General features: G+C 46.2%; 1 protein-coding gene across 5 annotated transcripts in view; it reads right to left on the reverse strand.

The window, feature by feature from the left end:
- Positions 1-27,353, reverse strand: part of celsr3 (cadherin, EGF LAG seven-pass G-type receptor 3) — a 106,081-nt gene extending 78,728 nt beyond the window's left edge. For all 5 annotated transcript variants that reach the window (XM_030423384.1, XM_030423386.1, XM_030423385.1 and 2 more), the window contains exon 1: positions 21,253-27,353. In XM_030423384.1, the coding sequence (XP_030279244.1) occupies positions 21,253-26,860 (5,608 nt within the window). In that variant the 5' untranslated portion in view covers positions 26,861-27,353. The remainder of the gene's footprint in view (positions 1-21,252) is intronic.
- Positions 27,354-27,772: the final 419 nt, after the last annotated feature.

Consider the following 27,772-nt stretch of genomic DNA (forward strand, 5'->3'; position numbering starts at 1 on the left):
ACACATTCAAGACACACACACACACATTCATTTTCTAGACTTCTTTGGGTAATTACAGCTTAAAAAGGCCACACACACACACGCTGAGTAGTATTTTTACAATGCACAAACTACATGTGTACAAATATATACAGAGGATTTTTCTTTTTTTATAGACGGACATCACTAATGGTGGAGTCAGTCTTCCGCAGAACAGAAACAAATACAAATTTACACACACACACACACACACACACAAACTTGTATCTACAGCTGTTAGAGATAATGAACTATAATTAAGTGTGTTATTTAAACTGAGTGAAAGAGGGGAGAGAAGTGCTCGGTACAAGTACTCTGATGTTTGAATAATGTAATGGAAAGTAAGTTTGCTCTGGCCAAACTGGATTCTTTACACAAAGTATGTAAGAATTGATCTGCTGTGAAGGAAGTTTCCACTTTCGGTAAAGGATTTTTCACTCCAGAACCCCACAGCCTGTGTTGGTGGCAGACTCCGAAATCTGTAAACTGTTCACTTACATTCACTGTAAAATGTGCTTTAATTTAGCCATACCCAGACCAGAATATTATGTTTCACACAGCCAGCAGTATTTAGTTTTTTTCCCCTCCTTGTGTTTAGTCATCATCTGCGCACACAGCCAATTCCCCGGTGGACTTACATGGCAGGCATCAGATGCGGTTGATGATGGGAGATTTATTATGTAAGTAGTCACCGTGATTTTCTGAAATCCAACTCACCGTTGTCGGCAAAGATGATGCCATGCTTATTGTTCCAGTAAGAAGGAGAAGGAAAAAAAACGGATCTATATTTGTGAGCCAGGAAGTTGGTTTCAGAACCTGTAAGTGACTGAACAAGCCACAGTGAGATAGAGATGGAGAGGGATCACTGAGCGCTCTCGTGTGGTAAACATCTCTCTCATCTCCCCCGAACACTCACATTCAGCTTTGGTTACGAATTTAACAGACTTCATGTGAGTCGCAGCAGGTCGCAACCCCCCGCCGACAGAACAATACCTGTTTCAACAACAGGCACGAGACGCGTTTTCATCTACACCGCATTCAAACACAAGCCTGCGCTGGGCGGCTGCAGAGTACACTGTAAAGCAATTCGACGGGACAAGCTGGCTAATAAGCTATCAGAGAATACAAATGTGCACAACCGCACCGGCGTGAGGAAGCAATTTTCCCTGCGCCGGCAGCGAGGCGTTGCAGGGGTGAAGCAGGGTGAACGATAAGGTGGAGAGAATGTAAGAGCGAGAATACAATACATGAGGGGTCTTGATGCAAAAAAAAAAAGAGCCTGGCAAGTGGTGGAAAGAACAAGCGAGGGGGGGAGAAAAAGGATGGGTGGACGGCGAGGGGTGCGGTGGAAAGGCAGAGTGAGGATGTTGACGGAGGGAAGAACAGAGAGGCGACGGAGGGTGAAGGAGAGCGAGGGGGTTTATTAAAGACTGGGAAAAAGCAAAGGAGATGATGGAAGAGGGCAAGAGACGGAAGGCCTTTGACCAGAGATTAATTAAAAGAGAGGGAGAAAAAGAGAATACTTTATAGCTCACAAATAGGGAATCAATAATAATGCACTTCTGAAGTATTAATGTAAACAATTCATTGATTATTGATGTTCACTTCTGCCCCTTTTGCTAATTCTGTGGCAAAACAGTTTGTGCGCATCGATGAAATGATTTGCCCGAAGTAAATCGGTCAATTTACTTCCTTTAGTCATAATTTGTTACTGATTGACAAAACATGCTTCAAAATAAAAACAGACAGGAAGGAAGGAAGGCGGACAGCAAGCAAAGAAAAGGTCGAAGAGACCAAATAGTCACCGTGAAATGGAAGTATGTGAGAAAGAGAGCAAGATGTAGGCGGAAACATAAAGGAGAGCAAAGACTGAATAAATGGAGAAGGAGAGGTGGAGAGATGGGGGTTGGGTTCGGTGGCAGCTGGTTTGATTACCGGATTATGAGGAGCCTCACTCCCTACTGACCTCTAACACACAGGCACTCGCACACACACACACACACACACACACACACACACACACACACACACACTAAAATCCAGAAACCCATGTCATAAATGAACAGCCAGAGGAGAAAAAACCTCCCACAGAAAACTAATCTAGGATTCACACAGAGCCAAGAACTGGATAGACGAAATGAATGATAGCTTGATGGACCGATTTTGGGTTTGACTCTAGCATAACATATAGTATTAGGTGGAGTAATTAAATGCGACCTCGTCTTGTAAGGCTAAGAGCCGGCTTTATTATCAGCCTCTGGATCAGGATGCAAAGACGGGGCAGTAATTGACGCTGATCTCCCATTGTCATTGAGATGAGACGGGGATCTATGAAAAGAAGCCGGATTATCTGATGTGGAACCCAGTCTCACAGACACACGCGCGTGGGCGACGCACACATCCATTAAAAATCTTAACACACACACACCGAAAATACAGTTGTAAAGACCAACATTGACACAAAGCATTTGTTGGACTCAAGCTCTAACTGTAACCATCAACATGCCTAATGCAAAACATTTCCATCAACCCATTTATCCAGGGTTGGTTCGCCCCAGCAGCAGGCTAAGCAGGGTATTCCACACGTCCCTCCACCTTGTACTGTTGTCTGGCTCCTCCTGGGGGATCCAGTGGCGTTCCCAGGCCAGACGACATGTATAATCTCAACAGCGAGTTCTGGGTCTAACCGAAAAGGTCTCCTCCCAGTTGGACTGCCCCCGAAAATCTCCAAAGGACAGTGCCCAGGAGGCTTCCTAATCAGCTGCCCTAACCGCCTCAGCAGGGCCCCTTTTGACGCTGGGGAGCAATGGCTGTCCTCTGAGCTCCCTGCGGATGTCCGGGATCCTCACCCTATCTCTAAGGCTGAGCCCAGTCACCCTATGGAGGAAACTCATTTCTGCTACTAGTGGAAGTTTGACAGCTAAATTGAAAGCTTTGCCTTCCAGCTCAGCTCCCTCTTCACCGATCTACATGTCCGTCTCACACTCTTTTTTTACCATCCCTCGTGAACTAACTCCTTCACTTGGGACAACAGTTTAACCTTAAGGGGAAAGATGCTTATTTGCCTTCTTGTTGACGAGACAGATCAATGCCAGTCTGACGTCTGTATGGTAAATCTGAAGCTGGAGCCAGGAGGCGATTAGCTTAGCTTGGCATAAAGAGTGGAAACAGAGGAAACAGCTAACCCGAATCGTGTATTTTCTCTGTATGAAACCGAGCAGGAAGTTCTATGCAAGTCATTCCCTGTAGAACAACACCCTTTTCAGATTCCTAAACCAACCTTCTCCTGGCTTTCCCACTTCACATTCAGCATATAAACATGAAAGCGGTATCAATCTTCTCATGGAGCTTTCAGCAAGTAAGCCAATGAGCATATCTGCCAAAATGTCAAGTCTGTACAGTCCTCCTAAGAAGTGAGGACCAGATGAAATGTCACGCCGGTTCTCAAAAAGATAGCGGGTACAAAAACACACGCAAACACACCCGATCCATCTGCACCATGGTTGTTTGTTTTTTTGGTTGACACAATGTTTTTTATTGCCATGTTAGCCCCCTGTGGACTTTGTGCTTCACTGTTTTCTAAAGAGACAAAAAAAAAATACAACCATTTCTTCTGCCAGGCAAACTCCCAGCGGGCTCCGAGAAATCCCCCTCGGTGGCCCACGGGGGACAATAGTGACTTTCAAACAGGAATATTTGACAGCTCAACAAAACATGTAACAAGCTGAATGCAAAGTGATCCTCGATAAGTATCAGTGGCCAGTTTGCCCTGACAGTTTGTAACTTGACTGGGATTTTATCAGCCTTCAGAGGTATTTTGGCCCCAGGCAGCCCTTTAATTCTGACAGTAAACCTGGCACACGCACTTAAACACCCAGTAAAATATCTTAATTTGCATCATCACAGGGATCTTCACTAATATGAAGCCATTTGGAGGCTCGAAAATAAAGAGACAAAGAACAATTCAAGCGAAACGGCCATTTAAGCAACTACAACCGACAAACCTTGTCCACTTCCTGTCAGCCGGGGTCAGTGACTAAATACAGGTGCATGCTGTGACGTGATGATTACAGTTCTGCAGAAAACACAAGTCAGAAACAACGAGGACATTTTTCACAAAGTTCTGTGATGTGGTTTGTGTTCCGTTTCTCCCAAGTTAACCAACTAAGAATTGTTGTAACAGCGCAGGAATCTGCAGAAGTCTGGCACTAAGTCTAATCATAATGTTTCCTGCTGTGTTAAAAGGCACACGTTTTACCCAAGTTTTTCAAATTGAAAAAGTGTTATGAACTGTACGTATGGGAGTCAAACGTGGTCAAAAAGGGTTTGAGACCCTGCTGAAGGCTTAATGTCAAAACATGTCAGAGTTTGTTTGGGATTTTGGTAAAATGATGTGCGTACATGGATACAGGAGGGATTATTGGTTTTGAATAATTTTGTACTACTCAAGATCGGTCTTCGTCTCAAGAGCACTTTTTGAAGGTCTTGTCTCTTCTTGAAATAAACTGCACGTTTGATGAAGGGGAATGAAGAGGAACTTTCATTTGTTTATCTGTGGGGTGTTTTATGAATGTTGGCCTTTTAGATCCATTTTTGGAGTGCCTATGGTTCACATGTTCCACATTTTACACAGGTGTCTCATGCATTGTCGGACTCTTTGTCTTGACTCAGTCTTGTCCTGCCTTAGTCTTAGTATTGACTTCATCTCATCTCTGAAAGTCTCGGACTTGACTCGGTCTTGATCATGACCCAGTCTCAGTTAAGTTGGTCTTGACTGCACACTGCATTGAAATGTAACCTTGGCTGTAGTATTTGTATCAGATTCCTTTGAGTCGATAAAAACCATCCTCCATCTGGCCGTCTTCCACCTGAAGAATTTTAAATTCCAACAGGGAGTCAGAGAACATTATCGACTAAATAAATAATGAAACTGGTCCTCAGTTGGCTCTCAGACAAAATTTTGAAAAGGTCAAATGTTGGTGTGACACCACACACGTGCCCCTGTACCTTACAGAAAATAACCTTAATAATTTGGACCAAAGTATCATACTGTATAGTTATATGAGTTGGATACTTCAGAGCCAAATGTATTCATTGTAACCTAAAGATATTAGCCCTGAAATACTGATACATACCACTGTCAATGAATAAAGGGAATAAAGTGTGTGCAAGGACATGCAGTAAGTCATCTATCCTTTAAACCCTACTATAGCTTTTTGTACTTTGAGGTGTCAGTCATTGTGTCAGCATATACAGTAGATCACATCTGTAAGACGACTGATGTGTTGGTTGGAGACTCAACAACAACTACTCATTCCAGTGCCATCACGTCTATCTCAGAGGAATATGAAGACACGGAGGAGACGTGAAATTACTTTTCCATCCCGAGCGAAAGGTGAGTAAGGTTGATCCTGTCCATAACTTTTCCAATAAGCCGGGAAGTCATAACTAATGCATCGCCCTTTCTCCTTGCCACTCCGCTTCAGTGTGCATGGAAACAATAAAACATTAATAACCTCCAAACTCTAAACCCCTACAAATGGAAGGTTATTTTGGCATCTTTAGCACCGCGGGAAAACAAAGCATTTCGTAAATAACAACTCGGAGCGGCTTCTGCGAGTTCTCGAGCTTTCGCGGCTCCTGTGGGCTTCGAGCCAACGTTTCCCCCTTCCTGTGTCCGCACTTCAAAGGGGGGAAGAGAGCTCGGGGCTGGCGTGCATAAAGCCTCTAAGAATAACTACACTGATCAGGAATCATCAGCGAGGTCCCAGGGATGCGCCAACATCAATGTGCCGTGAGAGGGAGACTGGCCTCCGATCAGTGCCACAGCTCTAAGATGCTTTGTGGGTATACGGTCCCCGGAGTTTCAAAGGGTTGAGGGAGTTCAGTGCTATCTCCCTGCACCAGGTAGCCTGACTAATAGCACGCTCATAGCTTCTTGAATGTCAGAGCATCCCGTGCTCGCTTCCTGGAAATCCAGACGGAAATAGTCTGCAAAGTAGCGTACAATATAAGCCCACAGCTGGGGTTGAAAACAGCCCCAGAAACATTTTTAAAAGCTGCAATACAAGCCAGGAGGATGGGTCATGAGGCAGACGCCCGGCATTTCACTGAGGGGGAAAGAAAGAAAATGGCAGAGTAAGGCAGCTAAAGGTTTGGAGATGCTGCTCAGGTAGTTTGTGAGGGGAAGGTCTGTGATATAAAAAAAGCTTTTTTTAAGCTTAAAGTCCCAGATTCTTTGAAATCAGATATCAAGCTAGGACTACACAAACGCCTGTTAAACTTGTGATTTTTTTAATATTTTGGGGGTGTAGCCTGTTGTCTCACAGTAAGTAATGAAACAGAGCTATACAAGCAGGTGGAGGACATTAAAACAAACTACAGATTAAAGGGTAATTCCACAATTGTACACATTTAAGTGTGTTTTAACAGGCCTCCAGTGATGTCACTCTTTGGCTAAGTAGCACTGTGGGTAATGTAGTAGTCCATAGTGAGTCCTTGACCAGTGGGCCGGTTTTCAAAACCTAGTGCCTACGTTACCCACAGTGCAACATATCCGCTGAGTGACATCAATAGAGGTCAATTATCAGACTACATGCAGCTTCCTCTGAAGCCACAAAAGGCTTTATACTATATTCTTCACATATGCAGTTGTGTATGACCTGTAAACACACTTTAATGTGTAAAATTGGTGGAGTTGCCCTTTAATACAAAAGATCTAGCTTTCTCTTTGCTAGTGGTCTTTTAAAACTGCACTTTGATTGTCGGTGGGCTGTTAGTGTCATTTTCTGTTGGCACTGGTAAAACGTATTTCTTATTTTACTTACAACAAGCCTGGACGATTTCAGTGTATTACGGAGTCTATTTGAGGGAATCACTGAGATACGCCTGGTTTGTTCACCAGACACTAGACTGGAGGCCTCAGAGGAGGTGCAGCTTGCTGTAAAAGTAAAAGCAAGCTGTTCCTCTCTCAGTTAAAGCATTGAAATGTTTCCTGTATTCATGTTCCTCCCACTCTCACTGTGGGAGGAAAACCTTGAATATCCATTAAGTAAGTTTTAAATAAATAAATCAACGTGTTTATCTTACAAGCAGGCACTAATATCAGTTTAAATGTGTTTTGGATGGGGATGTATCCTCAGCAAATATCATTCTTTTATTATTCTGTGAAGATCAGTTTGTAAATGCCAGCACTGCCAGGGGTTAGGGGTTCAAATCCCTACATGGTTCATGGTCATTCGCATATGGCATTGACACTGCTGCGGTAAAGAGTCAGAGTCACTCTGTCTGAACTCTTGCTACTACAAGGAGCTGGGATTAAAAGGAGAAAAGGCCCGAAAGGGGAGATATAGTACAACTAGCATGCAAAACCCCAAAACAGTAAAATTGGATTTAGCCCGAACAAAAGCCGTGTGCTGCTGCTCCGAAACACACTCAACTCCGTCATGGTGCCTTCAGCCCATTAGCTCACAGCCCGTGAGCCCACAATCACATGGGTTTAAATCCCATTTCACACTGCGTTGTCACATCCCTTTGTTTGGCCTCTCTTCTGTGTTCACCATCCTCGGAAAAGTCCTAATAAACTACAGCAGCAGGTCAAATTCTCAAAACGCTGTGCAACAACAACAAAAGAAAAAAAAAAGTGCGAGCCGTTTTATGTTTTTCAGCTCCGCAAGGTGCCCGCAGGTCAGGAAAATAAATATGTCAGAAGCTGCAGGACGAAACCCTGGCCTTTTTAAAACACACGTAAACCGTTTGAAGCTGTGAACGGAGCGCACGGAGGAGCGTCTGATGCACAGTCACCTAAAAGTAATGACTGCCACTCCCCGAGAGAGCCAGAGCGTGAGCAGCCAAACGGGGCACATGCATACAAACAAGTGGAAATGAGCGGGTAAATGGATGGCTGCAGAGAGAGGCAGGCCATACATTAATGCCTGTAGAGTAACACAAGCGTTAACAATATCGTGAACACTACATTATGAATCACACATGGCTCAGGCGCTGGCTTGACAGTTGATTTCTGCGCTCTGTTTGTTTGTTAAAGCCTTTCCACCCTTGAGGTCTGAGCACTCATTATACCCAGCGCAAAGCAGATCAGAGTAGACACACACACACACACACACACACACACACACACACACACAGTAGCCACAGCAACATAATGGTTTAAACCATCCTTTTACGACAGAAGCACTAATCCTTTACATTAAACCAGATAGACTGAACTTAAGCACACTGGACACAAAGAGCCCTCTCGCTCAGCAAAGACACGCTCACTTTTGACCCATATCACGCGCACACACACCCTAACATCTATTGTACTTAGAAACAAATCCATGGCGTAACACAAATCCACACTCTGACCTCTGTGACATGTTAGCAGCTGTTTGCAGCAGCAGCAGCCATCATCCTCCATCTTGCATCTGTCTTCTGTTTGATCTGTGCTGATGCTGCTGCTGCTGCTGATGCTGCCGAGGTCAGTCTTCAGTCCTCTTTTTATTTATTTTTCATGCTAAGAGGTGCTGTAACCAGGGCTCCACCTTCTCTGCAGCGAGATACTGTTTGGTTTTTTTTAGTTAAATAATTTGGTGTTTCGGAGCGCTGTGTGCTGAACGCTCACTCTTATAATTCACTGCAGTAACTCCAGCACCTGAGGCGGAGTGTGTCTACAGCAGCACCCCATCACATCGCAAGCTGACCTTCTGTTCTGTCGCCTGAAAAGGTCCCAAATTTAAAATTTTCCAAACAATTGCTCCTGTGGGGTGGGGTAACAGTGCAGCAGTAATGGTGTGCTCAGTGCAGCACAAAGGACTCCTGTGATGTTTACCTGTGTATGCCAATCACTCAAGCACACACAGAGAGAACAATTATTGGCATTTGCAACTTTGACACAATAATATTGTGGAAAGCGGCTCAAAGGCAAATGTTCAACCTCAGTGACCCACTTGAAATTTAGCAAGTTAAGGTCGTCGCCATCTTGGCTTTTTGCAGCTAGAAGTGTCCTTATTTGGACAAGAGGGTGGCGCTGCAGATGATCTTCTGACTGGATCTGACTGTGAACCTTTAGGACTTGCTGGATAAAGTGCTCGAGACAATAAACTCATTCATTAGGAAGCTGTTTACTGAGGTAATAACTCAAGTGAGAAGTAGGGTCATTTTCTCATACGCTTACATACAACTTGACTTTTATTGAAACCAGTTGAGTTCCCCCTGCTGGTCATTAGAAAGAATGCCGGTTCATGGCAAGTTCCCAACAGTTTCTCTTGTCAGCCCGTCCATATTTCATACCATCAGTCGTCTAAGGACGTTGGAATACAGCTTCCGCCCACCAGTGGCAGCGACTAGGAAAAAATATGGAAAACTGAACCAACAAAACAAAAATGGAAGATGGTCCAGCTGTGGCCACACAGACAGTTAACATCAGGGTACATCAGATAATCAATCCTTCATTTATAGACAGCTGATCCACTCCAATTAATTTTTTTAGGCGTGCACTGGAAAAAATGCCACTTCAAATGTTTGTTTTTTTAATTATGAAATAACAGTAAAGTAAATGTTTCTTTCTCTGTGTCTTATATTAATCTTTATGGGGTATTTATGACAGGAAATAAGACAAATATACTCTGATTGTGAGTCTTTGCAGTGTAACTATCACTAACGGATCAATACAGCTACTTCATCCACCCAGCTTTCTACTATTATCAAATACTGAGATTCAGAGCAGACACAGAAGAGCACATGAATGGTTAGGGTTCGCTTAGTAATAGAAATCTCAGCACACCATTGTTTCAACATTAGATGTTGCCCAGGCTTTAAAACAAAGAGGAGGACACTGACGCTGGCGGCAGGACTTAACGACCACTTAACAGCAGCAGCAGTTGAAAAAGAGCAGCGAGACATGTTATTTTTCCTGCACTTCACAGTTCACACGTGCAGAGAAAATAAATAACACGTCTGCTGTGATTACGATGCACCATGTGATCAAAGCCGATACTCAGTCCAGACTAATAGCTAATATATACACATAACTGTAACTACAAATTCTACGGAGCACTCATTTAACAGTTTATGAAGTAGATCTCACTGGATATTTCCCATCTTTATGAGGCTGACAAGGAGTTCCTGCATGATATATATTGTGCACCAGATGTGTCCTCCAAATTCAGGCAAAGGCTGACTAAATTTCCTTACCGCATTTCGATTTGATTCTTAAAGGGAACAGCCTTCGTCAAACCATGAGGACGTATACACAAATATCGAATGAACCCAGATTGACCTGAACAGTATATTTTTGTGCGTTGGAAGCAACCCGACAGACAACAAACTCATCACATCCAGCCTCACAGGCTCTCACAGTTAACACACAGCTCACAGGCTGGATGACTTGTTTGTTTGCTGTAATCATGTTAATGTTGTAAAGCTAATGTGGTAATGATTTATTGATGATACAATGCTAAACATAGCATGGAACTTCCAGTCCGTTGATGATCTTTCCTCATTTTCCCCGGCATCGGGCCTCTCCTCCCGCTCCTCCCTGGTGGCTGATTCGGCCCGAACCCATTTGAATGTAGCCGCAGAACAGCACAAACAAATCATTAAAAAGCTATTTATGAACACTTATGTTTGCATTCGACATTCAGCGTTTGGCCGTCTGGAGGCAGAAAGGTTGGGAGACTTCTGTTTGTGCGTCTAAGAGGCGCAGGGATTGTGGTGCTAAAACAAATATTTTCACCATTTACAGACGCTTCTTTCACAATGTTAACTTGTGGGAAAAAAATGTTGGGCCCAGTGCTACGAAAACTGGCTTCAAAGCCTGACAATTGTCCGGGGGGCCTGGTCTTGACATCTAGCCGTACTACTAATTGAACTAATTGGCTAATGGTAGCTACATTTAGCACGGTTTGGGGTTATTCTGGCGAAGTGTTGCGCTGTATTTCTTTTTGAATGACTTTGACATGACAGCAGTTCTTCCATCTTGCACCTTTAAATAGCTAAATGAATGTAAAGCTGTTATTTCTAGTGGCGATTAAGTTTTGCCGGGACTGCAGGCTATAGTTTTATTAAAATGTGGGTGGTGTCATGGTGTCTTAATGATTTATTTGTGTTGCAGAAGCAGTTTTCTCCTCATCTGGTGCTCTAGTCTTGATCTAAATTTGTGTCCAGGTGAAGTTTAAGCTGCTAATGGGGAAAAATGCAATAGAAAAATGTCAGCCTTACTTAAAGAAACGGACGAAGTACCAAGACTTCCTGCGAGTTTCTGGAGTGTAGCAGAGGCAGACTGAGCGGGGAAAATGCATCTCTCCGTGTTTGTGACATTCAATAAATCACCACTTCTGAGCACATTTTCAAAGGTAGTTTGTTATGAATCATTTCAGTTGAACTTTTCCCCGAGTTTAATGCATTCTGCAAGCTGAATATGCGATCGGAGCAGACACCACATTCGACCTGCATAATGCAACTAAGTGATACGTACAGAAATTCTTATGCATTTTCTCTGGAAGGCTGCAAAAGAGAAGTGTGGGGAGCCTGTGTGTTGTCGTGCTCCCTGGGATGAGATTCGATTCCAAACTCGGTTTGATGGTTTGAAAAATGCACGGATCCGCTGTAACGGTAAAGAATAACTGATGCTGCACGCGAGAAAAAAGCCTCAAGGATGAAACTCGGGGGCAAATCTTAAAATATTTTGAGTTTTGAGAATCGACTCAACATCACAGAAGGTTCGTCTAAAGCAGCTTTTTGCCTCAAGAATTACTCTAACTCATTTTGATTCTATAACAGTCACACATTTCATTAAGAACTATTTGTCTCCACTGTAAGAAGGTAGTATTTTATGAACGTTCTAACTGGACACATTTTGTCATCGAGAGGTGTGAGAGGCATATTCCAGGAGCGGAGGCTTTCCAGACCAACTGTGAGTCTCACAGCAGGGATCGTGAATTTGTTATGCTCTCAACTCCTTAAAAACTTCTGTCAAAATATTCACTCGCGGCGGCCCATCAGGCCCGGATTTCCACCGTCACGGCATTCCCCCGCGCGTAATGTTGCCTTATTAATCGCTAGTTCTCAGCAGTCGTCCTGTCACTCAAAACACACTGTTATCCCAGAGAAAGGGACACATCAAAGGGACTGTATTTGTACAGGGCGGGTCCCAGATGAGGATGTGCACAGCTGTGTGAATGCAAACTAACAGAACGGACACCCCTGGGGAGCAGACACCTTATCAGTATGTTTAACTGACGCTCTGATTCCTCTCTGTACGTCTCAGAGAGAAACACGTTAGGTCTTTTGATCCCTGTGCATACAATGACAGAAGCCATTTACTTAAGCCGTGGGGACAGCCCCGCTTTCCTTTTAACGCAAGCCTCGAATTGTCAAGCACTTAAGCACACTGCGATGGTGTTATGTTGTTACCCAGACATGCTTCCCCCCCCCCCCCCCCCCCCCCCCCCCCTCCTCCATCCAACTCCTAATCCATCTGCCAACTAATATCTCTGGCCTCCAGTGAGCTCAACGCCACTGCAGGATATCAGATTAGTGTCCTGACACAGAGCAGACACTGGGTCACTATCAGAAACATCATAATCACTGAAAACTCCTTGCTGCTCACTACCTGCTATAACGACACAGCTAAGGGCTAACTTGAAGGATAAATCGCCCACAAAATGAGTCATTATCTCCTCAGCCTGAAGAAGAGTCACGTTTCGCTTCCATGATTTTTGAAGTTTGGCTGTCCACAAAACATTCTGGAGCCTGGAACGACCATTCTCCTGAGCAACTGAAGTAGATGGGGACTTGTTTTAAAATGTAATAAAGCTTCAAATTAGGCACCATGGCTCTGTCCACAGGGAAAACAGCTGTGTTTCAAGACTGTATGTCTTGAAACACAGCCTTTTCTCTGCGATTTGGCCCTCTATACAAACACCAATGGTATTGTAAGTCACTAAAAATCTTGACGGGCACAGAGACTGAGGTGTTTGGAAACTACAAGGTAGAAACTCCTCTTCGCCTTATCGGTGTATGTAACATCGCTGGCAAATGTGAACTCAGAGCACGACGTTGTGCATCGACGGAATGGGTGTTATATTGTCTATATTTACAAGGACATGATAAGAGAGACAGAACGGCTGCCGGCGGTGTTGTAATATAAAAAGCATTATCTCGGGGGATTCGGTGAAAAGCAGGCACTTTTCCCTGCCTCGTCAATTTTGTCACATAAAATGTATATGAAGTAAAAGTGGAAATCGTTCATGGTATTTTCTGCAGCCAGCTTAACCACAGTATACAATCTGCTTCCTGTTTACAACGGCACATGCATGCTCAGTGTGTGTAAATGACCATGAGACCGGGGTTTCCAGGTGCGTTCGTACGGAGGTAGATTTTTTCTGACCCGTTTTTAGTTTAAAAATGACCCATATACATGTGGACTAGGCCTTAGTCAATGTAATAAGCCGCTGAGGTCACAAGGTTTGGTCCCAGAACCGTTGTCCTGGTTATGAGAGTCCAATTATCCTGAAGGTAAACCTGGCTCTCTGCTCCTCTGAAGAGAGACAGCTGCGTCAAACTCCGCCACCTCCTCTGCCCGGCCCAAACCATTTATCTCCCGACGGGTACAGGATGCATCGTGGTTGAAGATGTACCGAGTGCGTCTAATGGTATCTAATGGGCTGGTTAAAGTTTCCTCCGTCTTGTGGCTGCTGCATTAAAGTTAGCGAGTATATGCTGTATATGTAGGCTGTTGTTAAGCGGGTACTAAGTGCAGTGTGCTCATGCTGCACACACACACACCAGCCTAGTGTTACATAATGTGATGCCCATAGCAGACATCAGGTGTGTCGCACAGACTGAGCAAAACGTAAGGGTCTGGTTAAGCTAGGAAATAATTTGGTCACACGAAGAGTCATCCGACCAGGTCCGAAAGTGAAAGTATTTACTGCTGTTCCTAAAGGCCTCACACCAAGGAGGATTGTAAATCTGACGCTCATTGAGAGAGAAGCAACAGGGCATGATCGTTTGAATATGGGGATGGCACGCTGCACATTTCCAGACTTTCATTCCTTGAACACATTCATGGTGTTGCACTGGGATGTACATGTAACAGTGATGAAATAGCTGTGTGAAGAATGAATAAAAAGAGCTAGAGAGTCCTCAATCACAGCGAGAAGCGGAGGTCAGTGTCGGAGTGTGATTCGTTCCCCTTTACACACGTGTGAAATGTGTAAAGGCTACAGTAATATATTGATAATGAAAGTACGCCATGTGGTATTAGTTATAATTGTTGTACAGTACAGTTATGTTACTGATATGCATCCTAGCACCATGAAGTGCTTACCAAAACCAAACCAACTGAAAATAGTAGCTAGAAATCAACATAGCAAAGGAACAGTCTGTGTAGAAGTCAGAGTTTAAAGGATCTCAGACTACTTGTGCAGCTTGTAGCGAGACAGGCTTCACTGCTGAGGGAATACAAAAAAAGTAACATTTACACTTAAAGGATAACTCCAACAATTGGACACATTAAAGTTTGTTTACAGGTCTTAGGAGTACTACTGCACATGTAGTATAAAAAAGTAGTATAAAGCCTTTTTGTGGCTCCAGAGGAAGCTGCATGTATTCTGATGAACTGCCTCCAGGGATGTCACTCAGTGGCTCAGTTGCATTGTGGGTAATGTAGGGGACGGGTTTTGCACTCCTGTAACTCATTATGGGCAGTTTTTTAAAAATAATCAAAATCGATACAGCAGAACCAGAGACATCCCCTTTTTTTACCCACAATGCAACTGACTGACATCACAGGAGGCAATTTATCAGAGTACACACACCTTCCTCTGAAGCCACAAAAGGCATTCTAACAGTTACAGTACGAGCACTGGCATGTTAATAGATGTACTTAAGTAGCACATTAAGAAGATAAAACACCTTGAAATAACGTTAATCTGTAAATATAAAACGACTTAGATTAGATTAGATTTGTATTTATTTCAAAATAATAAATCATACCCTTTTTTTCACTCATCAAAACGTGGAAATGATCTCTCTCATTCTTTCATATCTCTGACTAGTCAAATCAATACAGAGTAAGAGGGAGACGGGGGGTAAACACACACACAAGCACACACACATCTTTTCAAAGGGCTATTATATAAAACCACTTCGTTCTGGTGGTGAAACTGTGCCTGTAGGACTTCCTGGAAGATCAGAGGGCAAACCGTGTTTTCATCACAACATGACATTAAAACTGGTTCATGACATTTACCTTCTGTGCTCAGTTCTCTTTTCTTTTCTCTGTCTTTGCTTTGAAAATAATTCTTATTTTTCGTCGCTGTAGACAACAAATACATGGAAGGAAATAGATCGATGGTTGTAATAAAGGAATGATTGTTTCTAACCATGACATTAACTACAGGGATAAGGCACATGCTGTACTGTACATGCAGGATCACTACAGTGAATGAGTTCAATGACCTATATGTACCGTACATGTATTCATGATGCACTGACCTGTGTGGCAGTAAGCAATAACATATATTAAACCGGTGTGTAAATGAATTGGTGATGTCTCCTCGTTCTCAGTATCATATGAACCGCCAGAGTCCCCAGCACAAACAGAGGCCATTAAACTCAAGTCAGCATGGCGATAAAGACTTCCTGGCTCATCAGATGTAATCACATCTGAATGTTCACTCTTCTTTTTACTAACACAAGCAGACGAGCGCATTCATGTGACAAATGACAAATTGTACACATTTCTCTAGTATGTGCTTCATTTTCCGACGATACATTTACTCCACTTACCCACTACGGAACTGCTGAGGCCTAAATATCATCAGTGACTGTGCACAAATTTAACTTGTAGTCTTACATAATGCTACAATGAATGCACCACTTGAACTTCACTGTGTCACTCTAGAGTCTCAAACAATCGTTAGGATCTTAAACAAACTCCATTAATCAGCTTTTTTTGTCAGCCGTGAATGAAACTACCAGAGCTATGCAGTGTGAAGGGACAAAACCAGAAAACTCTGCAGCTCCATGCAGTTTTTCTTAGCCTAGGTTTAGGATTACATTAAGAAGATTTCCTGAGGAGTTAGTGGAGACCAAACCAGAGTTGAAAGGAGAATGAATTATTCATTTCAATTCATCATGTGGACACAATCATGCCTCCAATGAATGCCAGTGTCGCTCTGAATCTACTGGATGTGTAAGTAGTACTAATAAGGTGTGTGTTTAAGCTTCTTGTGGGGCTCCTTTGCTGGCCAACAAATGTAATCAACGCAGCTTTAACTAAACATTAACCTTATCGGAGTCAGAAACACTACGCAGGTGAGCTGTATTGGAGTATTTGTCACTCATGAAAGCGGTTTCACAATCAGATACTGATCATTTATGCAGGTTTGCAAAGCGATTTAAAGAAGCAGGTTAAATCATATGTGTGTCCAAACCAACTGCTGGACATCTACATGTACAGGATACTGAAAGGTTGATAGAAGCTTATGAGAAAATGACACTACTTCGCACTTGATTTATTACCTCCATAAACTGTTTCCAGATGTGTTTGTGGTCTCAATCACTAGTTTCAAGTCTTCGTCAATGCAGCATGATGTTCATTTTGTGATTGATGGTACCATTTTGAGTAAAGTAGTTGATAAAGATAGGTAGAAGCGTAGCATTGTGTAGCTTCACTGGCTCCGTCCTCTAGTCCAAGTAAAGCCACTTCTGGCATCACAAAAGCAAGATGGCAACCGCCATAATGCCAAACATAAGACTTAGAAACAGCAGTCTACAAACTAATGGCTGACGTCACGTAGGGTTTACACTTGATTGGCAATGACGATTTAGCTGCTGCCTGACGAAAATCAGTTTTCAGGTATGTATTGTTTCTCTCAAAGAATATCAAACACCAATTATGGTTTCAAACTTCTTTGGTATTCTCTTCCAATAAGCCCTTTTTTCACAGCAGATATTCTGATCGGTATTAAAAGCACAGGTGTTACTAACAACATTAACAACGCCTCTGTTTTACTGAAGTGTCCCTGTAAATCCTGAAAATGTGATAGATACAGCACGATCAATATCAGGACCCTGAAACTGAAGCCGCTAAATGAAATCCAGCCATCGTTCATCTGATTATTTACACCTTTGTTTTTCCGGCTGTCGCGTCTAAAATGTCTGCTGTTAAAAATTTAACAAAGACTTTCTAACACGCCACGGAGTGTTTGTTTCAACCTTCATCCACCCAGGGAAGTCTAGTTAGGCTCATGTTTTCCTCTGATCGGCATTCACACTGCTACTCACTCACAACTGGGAGTTGGCCAGTAAAACCACAGCCTGTGCTGCTGGCCACAGGAGCAGTTGGGGGTTGCTTTGCTAAAGGGCACCTTGAGCTAAAGCTGTTTGGGGGTGCCGAGCTAGAATGTTGTTTGTTTTCATCGCTCTGTCTCGAACCAACTGACCCTAAAGCCAGCTTCATGGGTGTAAATGTAAATTTTGCATGCACTTAAACGGCCAAAAAACCCAGCGTTTAATCTCTCTGCACCACCAATATGGGTATTATCCAAACAATCAATAGTGTGGAATTGAATGCCGCGAGGAGAGAAAGAAGAGAAAGAGGAGACAGAGAGGAGGAGAGAAGAAAGTGTGAAAGACTGAGGGAGAAAGACGGCGAGACGTGCACTAAAAGGGGAGCGTAGTCCCAGCACTCTGGCGTGCATAGATATTATTCATCGGAAAGACATGAATACACTCGCAAGTGCAATGCTTTGAGCCACCTGAGAGTACACACACTTAAGAAACACACACACACAAACACACTCGGCTTCTGCGTGCAAACATAAATCATGCACAAGCACGTGCGCGCGTGAAAATCTCAGTGCTCCGAGGAAACACTGTTCAAACACACAAACCAGGCCCGCACAACACATTCAGGCACACACACACACACACACACATACAGAGGAGAGGAAATAAGTAAAGACGAAAGCAGAGAGGAGGAAGGAGGAGCAGAGTTGAAACCAATATGCCATGGAAGAGAAACAGCCCACGAGAGTTATGAGAGGATTACAGGGAAGTGTTGAGGGAACGAGAAGGAGAGGAAATAACAAATAGAGCGAACACTGAGGAGATGGACGGAGGCATGGAGAAAGCAAAATAAACATATGGAGTGTAGAAATGCAGGGAATATGTATATATAACCGAGAGGAGTTCATTCATCCATCCATCCAGCCATTCAAGGCCGGGTAGAATAAAGGAGAGGAAGAGAAAGTGATGGGTGGAGGAGGGACGGGGAGTCACAGATAACACACAGCTCACAATGAAAGTGACAGCTTTGCTCCGAGCCTGACTCTGGCTGACTGTTGTTTCATTATAATCTCATAACTGTCAAATCCTGAAGCGGCGGGGGGAGAGAGAGACACACAGAGAGGCAGAGAGAGAGAGAGAAAGAGAGAGAGAGAGAGAGAGAGAGTAACATACTTTCTCAGCGAGAGAGAAACAGCGAAATAATGGGAAATGAATCTGCACGTCTGACTCGACTGAGCTGAATGCACATCGGAAGAAACCGATGGAGACAAAGGTTGGCGAACGCGTACATATTGTTCATACATGCAGCTTATAGGACACACACACACACACACACACAAGAGTTAGGTCTGCCTGACTTCATCCAATTGCTCTCTCACATTTCTATTTATCAAAGCTCTCACTCGTTCACTTATCAGTCTCCTTCATTTCCTATTCACTTATTCATCCCTGCACGTCATCAACAGTTACACGCTTTACTATCAGCTGCTGGACTGCTATGCACTCTCCCATGATATTTCGCTGTAATCACTCAATTGCTAATTTATTCAGTCACTTATTCACTTGTTCATGCACTCTGCTTCTTATAGTAAACTTAATCTCTCACTCACTCACTCACTCACTCACTCGTTCAGTCACTTTCTCTCTCTTTCTGTTCACACATTTCCTCGCTCACTCACTTGGACAGTCAGTCAAACGCAGTTAACTGAGTCAGTCACAAACTTAATCCTAGTCTCTTAATCATTTATTCACTCAAGCTGTCTTTCATTTTGTCATCCACCCAGTAACATATTCACTCACCCTTTCACTCAATCATCTGACTCCTCGTTCCATGACCAGGCATCCTTACGGAATTTGTATACATATAAAACATTCACTCACTTCCATTGCAGACTGTATTCTTACAGTTTAAAATGCAGTGTTTTCACTGATCATGCACTATCACTGTCAATGCACTGTATATCCTGCTTGCTGCGCATGATGTAATGAATATGTATAATGTTTGTACATATTCCTCCAGTCATTTCTCTGCACTTACACTCTGAGAACATCCAGCACAGTTGACTTTTTGCGTGCTGTTTATGGTGTTGGCATTGCTGATTTTAGATTAATATGCGTACACTTTCCACAAGTTATTATACAGAACAGTCCTGACCATTTCCCTTTCTTTATTCTTTAACGTACATTTGTACAGCTCTTGTTGTCATTGTTTCCCTGGTGCATGTCTATTTCTGCGTAGGTACATTGAGAGCAATGTAAAACCAGAGTCAAACTCATTGTATGTATAAACATACTCTCCGTTAACTGATTCTGATTCTGATATAAAATGGTGGACACAAAGATGTAACGTCTATACATACATTGACAGTTTGTAGAGGAAATTAATCTCTTGGAGCTCAGCATACATCCAAACAAAAAGAACCAAAGCCTTCAGAAGAGTATAGTCATAGTAGTATAGTATATACAAAAAACCCTTGAGTGATTGATGATGTATATAATGTATATTGGCTATGATGTGTCAGCTAGGACAGGCTTTGGGATAGTTTAGATCAAGGTTGTACTCTCACTTCTGCTTTTGATCCCTTGATGGGTTCCTCACTCATTCACGCTCCTTTCCTAACTCTCTCGAGCACTCACTCATCCAAAATGACACCCGAATGAATATGTATAAGCCTGAATCGTCACCAGCGAGGCTGATATAAAAGCAGAGTAAATAGGGTAGCAGGTCACACACACTCCCCAGCCACCCATCCTCCATTAAATCCTTCTGACAGAATACAAACACGGCACTAACCTCCCAAACAACAATGCTGCTCTCGTTTTTCTCTCTTTTTTAGTTTCTAGGGCTTTGATCACTGACAGCAAAGAAGCCTGTAAGGCTTTTAGGAAGTCTTTATCGTAAGGCCCAAGCCTGGAAATGCAAGTAAATAAACCAAAACAAATGCATCTAAAAATAAAATAAAATCAACTTTAATTCAAAAAGTCAAGATTATTACTCAAAAAGATAATAATATCCTGGCTCTGCCAGTCGGCAGTGTGCGCCTCCTTCCTTCCTTATTAGATGGATTTTCTTTAATTTTACAAAATCACTATGGCAACTTGGACTGCATCTAGCCCAGATCACCTGTCAATCACACAGTGTGGGTGGTACTGTGATACCAATCACTGCTCATAACTTCACAGGTCTTCTACCATCATTAAATTTTCATTTCCATGCCTGAAATAAAATACTGTCTCCACACTGGCTGCTTGCAATAGCATATCTCATGAACTGGCAACATGCTGACTGATATGAAAATGTGATATGAAATCCCTAATAATTACCCTGGGCTATCTCAGAGATAGAAGTGTCTGCAAATATTTATTAAACCTGTTAATTTCATGCACACATTTTTCTTCCTTCTGTGATATGTACTGTCACCTTCTCTCAAACAAAATCCACACTAAGCATCACACATGCTTGATGTTCCCCGTCATCCTTTTCTCATTCTCTTCTCACCTCTTCCACACTTTGAAACTCCGACAAGCATCAGTCTCCTAATTGTTTCACTCACACGCTTTCAAGTAAATCCAACTTTCACTGTCATAAACACATGCACACACAATTCCTCCCAAGAGTCTTCTGTCTGAGACACATCTAACAAACCTGATTTTAGCTTATTCCTCAGTCCTTCATGCACACAAGTCAAGAGGAAGAAACAAAAAGGCAGAAGCAATGCACACAGCTCAACCAGATGTCATCCAGTCTTATCACCTCCCTCTCTCACTCACGCGCAGACCTGTGGAGTTTGAGTCCTTATCTTCACAGTATTTGTTACAGTGAATAAAGCTACAGGGGATTCCAAACTGACTGCAGACACACACACACACAAACAAACACACACACATACAGCCTTCGTTCCATCCTTTCCTCCCATTTTCCCCTTCACGGTCTCTTACCTGTGACTGTGATCAGCATGGGAGCCACCAGCGGCCTGTTGTTATCCAGTTTTCGGCTCAGTCGGATCTCTCCACTGGTGTGATTCAGGAGCAGCAGGTGAAGCTCGTTCCCTCTGTCGATGGTGTAGTACAGCCTGTCAGACACATCGGGATCATGGGCGGGTACTCTCCCAATCACCCCGCTGGGGAAACTATTGGAGCGATTGGACACGAAGTTGTTGAAAATGATTTGGAAGTCCTGGAGAGTTGGCCTGTTGTCGTTCTGGTCGACCAATCGGATACGGACAGTGGCCCTGCTGACTAGCGGTGCTGACGTGGCCTGAACGACGATGACATACTCATTGCGGGTTTCATAGTCAAGATCAATGAGTGAAGTGAGCTCCCCTGAGAAGATGTCCATCTGGAAGATCTCAGGGATGTTGCCCTCCACGATTTGGTACATGATCTGAGCGTTTGCGCCCTCATCCGGGTCAGTGGCTGTGATTTGGGCCACCACAGAACCCACAGCACTGTTTTCCTTCACGAGAACCTCAAAGTCGTCAGCAGGGAAGACGGGGGCATTGTCGTTCACATCTAGGACTGTCACCTGGATGTGGACTGGAGTTCGCTGAGGGGGCACGCCACGATCTACAGCGTAGGCCGTGAGCTCATAGAATGGAACGCTCTCGCGGTCCAAGCGACGAACTGTTCGGACGATACCAGATGTAGGCTCAATGGTGAAGTCTCCATCCCCGTCCTCACCGTTTTGGAAGGTGTACTGAACACGACCGTTGGCGTGTGCATCTCGGTCAGTGGCTGAGATTTGCAGGACGCTGGTGAAGGGGGGGGCGTCTTCGCTCACGGTTCCCTGATATCTAGGGCTGAGGAACTGAGGGGCATTGTCGTTCACATCGTTCACATTCACCTCAACGTATGTGGTGTCTGATTTCTGTGGTATGCCGTTGTCTTTGGCTGTTATGGCCAAAGTGTAGGTCATCTGGTCCTCGTAGTCGAGCTCTGCCTGGAGTGTTATAGCCCCTGTGCCAGTGTCAATACGGAACTGCGGGATATTGTCCTCGAGGAAGTATGTGATTCGAGCATTTTCACCAACATCATCATCTGTGGCGCTGATCACGACCACAGTGCTTCCAGGTGGTCGGTCCTCATTCACACTGACAGAGTAGTGGGCGCTCTGGAACACGGGCCGGTGTGTGTTGGCATCTGTGATGTTGATGTGCACCTGACAGGTGTCGTGGAGTGTGCGGTCTGAGGCAGTGACTGTAAGAACGTAACGGCGCTCCTGTTTGTAGTCCAACGGGAGGGCTAATGAGAGAAGTCCTGCCCCTCCTGCTGTGCTGATGGCAAAGCGGTTTCTGGTGTTTCCTCCTGTTATCTGATAGGTCACTGCACTGTTGACATCCCGATCCACAGCCGTGACAGTCACTACACTAGTGCCGACCGCCGCGTCCTCATTAAGACGAGAGTAGTACTCCTTTTGGAGGAACTCAGGGCGGTTGTCGTTAACATCCATCACTGTAATTGTGACACTCGCTGTAGCAGAGAGAGGCGGCATGCCATAATCCCTGGCCTCCACTCCGAAGAAGTAGTGCTCGACAGATTCTCGATCAAGGATGGAGCTCACAGTGACCCAGCCTGTTGCAGAATTGATGACGAATGGCGTGTCAGAGCTGGTGCCAGTTAACCTGTACTCCAGGCGGGCATTATCAGCAGAATCTGTATCAATGGCCTGAATGTGGAGGATGGAGCTACCAACTGGGGCGCTCTCAAGCACAGACGCCTGAAACGGTGTGGAGACAAAGATCGGTGGGTTGTCGTTCACATCCGTCACCTGCACACTGACAATGCCCGTGTTGTTGGAAAGAGGTGGTCGGCCATTGTCCTGCGCTCTAACACGGAGTGTGTACTCCCGTTCGGCCTCATAGTCCAGTGGTGCCACAACCTGGATCTCCCCAGTGACACTGTCAATGGAAAACTGTCCACGGCTGTTACCGCTGATGATGTTGTAGTGAACGGCAGCGTTACTGTCCTTGTCCCGGTCTGTGGCGCTTACACGGAGGATCTCGGAGTGAGGCCGCACATCCTCCTTCACTGCCACCACATAGCGCTTCTCACTGAACTGTGGCACATTGTCATTTTCATCCAGAACAGTGATGAAAACTTTAACAGTGGCCGAGCGCGGCCCCGGCTCCTTCCCCTGGTCACTTGCCTCCACCTGAAGAGTGTAGTGCTCGTTTGTTTCGCGGTCCACTGCTCCACGGGTTGTAATGAGGCCAGAGCGCGGGTCAATCTCAAAGGCTGCTCTTGCTATTGCAGCTGAGTCACCGACAAAGCGATAACGGATATTGGCATTGGATGGAGAGTCCAGGTCTGTGGCTCTAAGCTGTAGGATAGGATATCCCTCCTCTACGTTCTCCCTGATCGTCTCCCTGTACTCTACCTGCTCGAATATAGGAGAGTGATCATTCCGGTCTGAAACTGTGATGGCCACCATTGTGGTGCCAGAAAGGCGGGAGGAACCAAAATCAGTGGCTGTAACCCGGAAGTAATGTAAATCCATGTGTTCTCTGTCTAGAATCTGAGTGGTGGTGATGAGACCGGTGTCTGGGTGGATGTGGAAGTAATCAGATGATCGACTGTTCATCAGTGGGGCTATGGAGTAGATCACCCTGCCTGCATCTCCTGCATCTGGGTCTGAGGCGGACATGACAATGACCGAGGTGCCAGGGGGCTGGTTCTCAGCTACCTGTACCTGGTAGTTATACTGGGAGAAATGGGGGTGTCTGTTGGCTGCCCGTCGAGAGCGAGGCCAAGGCATCAAAATCTTCCTCCCCCTTTCTCCCTGTGATGTTTCATCATCCGCCACTATTATCAGCCGTTCCAGACTCCTCTCTCCCCTTATGCCGTGCCTCTCCTCCTCCTCCTCCTCCTGCTCCCTCTCATCCCCCTCTCCTCCCTCATGGCTTTCATCCGCCGGGCTCTCTTTCTTCCCTGTTCCACTATCAGGCTGTGTGGTGGTGGTGCTGCTGCTACTGCCCCTATCCTGACCCTTCCCTCCCTCTGCCTCTCTCTCCTCTGCCTGGCTCGCCTTTGTTATTCCCTTCTCCCTCACCCACACCTCCTCCTTTTGCCCTTCTCCCCCCGGTTCTCTCCCTCCCATCAGCCGCGCCTCTCTCTCGCCCACCCCCACCTGTAATTTCCCTCCCCCAACAGCCGCAGCAACAGCGGCGGACCCCTCCAAGCCCTCTCCCTCCCTCTCTGCATCCCTCTCTCTGTCTCCCTCGGCCCCCATCTGCCGCTTATCTAAGTGTCTGACACCTCCGGGCTCTAATGGCACTTGCTTGCTGGATTTTAATTGCATATGCGCGCGCTCAGAACAGTCGGGGGAGAGGCTGTCAGCGCACCCCGCGCGGAGCATCTCTCGCAGCGCGCTCTCCCACAGGTCTTGCTGCGGCGTCTGACCGTGCCCAGGCGATTTTTCTACCTCAGATTCGTGACCGAATCCGTCCGCCTCCTTGCTTCCCTCCTCCCGGTTGTTGTTGTTGTTGTTGTTACTGTTGGCGTTGAATGTGCGCCACACAAACACGCGCTCGGCGTCCAGAGGAGCTGTCCGCCGTGCTGATACCTCGTCCTTCACGGAGGGTGAGCGCACAGAGCCAGAGTCATCCCGCCATGTGGTCCGGTTCATTTCCGAGAAAAGCGAGAGGTGTTTTGCTGTTGCGGAGCGAGACGCGGCTGACACAACACCGGGAAACTCGGCAGGCGAGAAAAAGCCTGAGTCACCGGCAGACTGCGTGTCTGTCTCAGAAGTTGCGTTTACCCTCTCAGCAGATAGACGGAGCCGTTTGGATACTTTTCCACTTTTTGCACAATCGCCTGTGTGTGTTTGAGGGGGCGTAATGAGCGCCGAGCCAGGGTAATTTGACGTGACTTCAGGAATTGCGCTTTTGCGAGATAGAAAACGTTGGCCGCGCGTCTCTGTGATGCTGCTTGGGGGAAATTGGATGGGGAGATTCTTCTGAGTTATGTCTCCCTCCGGGACCATAAACTCGGCTAAATATCCATCCCCCACTCTGTCCAAACAAGCAAAGCGACCACCGGGAACCTCCCTGCTTTCTCCCCGGGTTTGCCTGCTCTGCCCTCTGGTTGCCGGTGCTGATTTCCCTTGCTGAATCTCATTACCAGCCTTACACAGGAGCGTCAGAATCTGAAACGCCAAATCATTATCCGGATAATTAGATGAATTAATGTGTTTGTAGCCCTGTTTCATCTCTCCTCCTGCTCCATCCTTTCCCTCTCCCCCCTCCTCCCTCTCCTTATCCAAAACTCTGTCGTTATCATCACTAACAGGGGGTCCATAACCATCTAGGTGCGCCCCGGTTCTGGGGTTAATCACTTCCTCCTCCTCGTCTCCTCCACTCCTCAGCCCCCTTTTCCAACCACTCAAACAGCTATCATCACCCCCCTCCACGATGCTGCTGGGATCGATAACATTGTGCCTGCCCAAATGAGAACAATTACCAGGCCTCCTGTCCACGCTGGCTGAGCCCCCATCAGCACCACAAACCTGGCGACATGGATGGATTGTGTCTGTGTGGCCGGTCTCGGAGGAATCACATGTTGAAAAATGACAAATGTAGTCCAATTTGGATCCCTGGATACAGTCGGAATTGTTGGTGAAGCGGGGGTGAAATCTGAAGGTGTGTAGTGTGGGTGAATTGTATCCAGAAGGAAAATGAATGCAACGAGAGCAACCGGTTGGCGAGCGGCCAGGTGAGGGGTGACGGGCCGGGGAGAGGGCTTGTTTGCAGGGGCTTGACCAGCAGAGATGCCCGGGTGTCAGGGAGCACCATGTGGCAAAAAGCCTCCTCACCTCAGCAGCCCTCTCCCACACCTCTCCCCCTCTCCTCCCTCCACTTCCGGGTGCCCTCCGCAGGCCAGAGGCGTGCACAAAGGCGCTGGCGGCGCCACGTTTGGCGAGGTGTGGCCTCGATGCCGGCCACCGTTGCGCGCACGCTCTAGTCCTTTGTACTGCCCGTTTTTTGCCGCTTTGAACCGGCGAGGAGGTGAAAGCAGGTGAAGAGTGAGGAGAAACAACGCCCTTCCTCCTCATCCTCCCTCTCTCCTCTCCCTCCCCTCCGCCGACGCCATCAGAGCTCGACCTGCTCCTAGTACCTGGGTGGAGAGGAGGAGGAGGAGGAGGAGGAGGAGGTGATGGTGGGCCGTTTCCACTCCTCCAAAACGTCCCGACTCCTTTCAGTCTCTCCTTCCGTGTCCCCCTCGCCCCATCCCGGTGATATCCTCCCGGCGTCCCCCCTGCGCGCTGCACTCCAGAGCATCCCTCGGTCTGTATCCGCTCTCCGGTCCACCTGCTCGGGCGTAGATTCCAGCTGCCCCTCGGCGCCTCCCCTGCTTCCTCGCACCGCTGCCGCTGCCGCTGCTGGCTCACTTTACCGGCGTCTCGGTCGCAGAGGGCCGGGGTCCATCGGTTGGAAGCCCCTCCTGTATGCACCGTCCCCGGGGTGAGGGCGAACAAAGGGCCGAGGAGAAGCAGGTGGAGTGCCAGAGAAGAGAGCAGGAGCGGGGTGAAGCCCGGTAGCGGTGCAGCCATTTAGTCTCTTCCTTTCTCTGTCTCTCCCCTCCTTTCTCCCTCTTCCACCTCTGCCTTTTCTCTCTCTCTTTCTCTCTCGAGCGCGTCTTCCCCCGACTTCTCTCTCTCCTTCGCTCCGGCTAGGTGGCCAGTTCCAGCACCGCCGGCACCGCCCGACACCTTCCCCCAGGCTCCCCCGTCTCTCCGTCGGCCTGGAGAGTTGGCATCTACCCGCTGTGGTCCGTGGAGCTGGAGGTGTGAGCGTTAGGAGCGGCGCGGCAGCAGCATCTCTCCTCCCGTTCATTCACATCCAACATGGCTTACACACTCACACCGACTGACTGGCTGGCTGGCTCACACACTACCCTCCCGTATGTGTGTGTGTGTGTGTGTGTATGTGTGTGTGCGTCTGTATGTGTGTGCACGCTCCTCCAGCAGCGGCGGCACAGCCCGGTGGTAGGCTATCCATCCATCCACACACAGTCATACTCTCCTCCCTCTCTCCTTTTCCACCCCTCCCCCTATTGCTTGCACATCTCCCCCTCTCTCCCTCTCTCTCTCTCTCCCTCAGTTTCTTTCTCAGTCTCTCTCTCTCTCTCTCAGCCTCTCTCTTTCTCGGAGTCTCTCTCCCTCTCAGTCTCTCAGTCTCTCTCTCTCCCTCTCTCATAATGGTTGGCTCCGGTGCGCAGGGCTGTTACACAGCACCCGCGGCGGCAGCCATATCCACAACTGGAATCGGAATGGGGATGGGGATGGGGTGGGGTGGTGTGGGAGGGGGATAGCCTGTAACTCACACAATCACACCGTCATCACCTTATCATCTGAAGAATTATCAGCCCCACAAACAGCCCCGCAGGTCAACCCCTCTCCCAGACAAACCCCGTGGTGCTGCTGATGCTTCGGAACGAGACCTTAAAATGGGATTCTGTCGTT

This window comes from Sparus aurata, chromosome 7 (genome assembly GCF_900880675.1).
Source record: "Sparus aurata chromosome 7, fSpaAur1.1, whole genome shotgun sequence".
Classification (NCBI taxonomy): domain Eukaryota; kingdom Metazoa; phylum Chordata; class Actinopteri; order Spariformes; family Sparidae; genus Sparus; species Sparus aurata.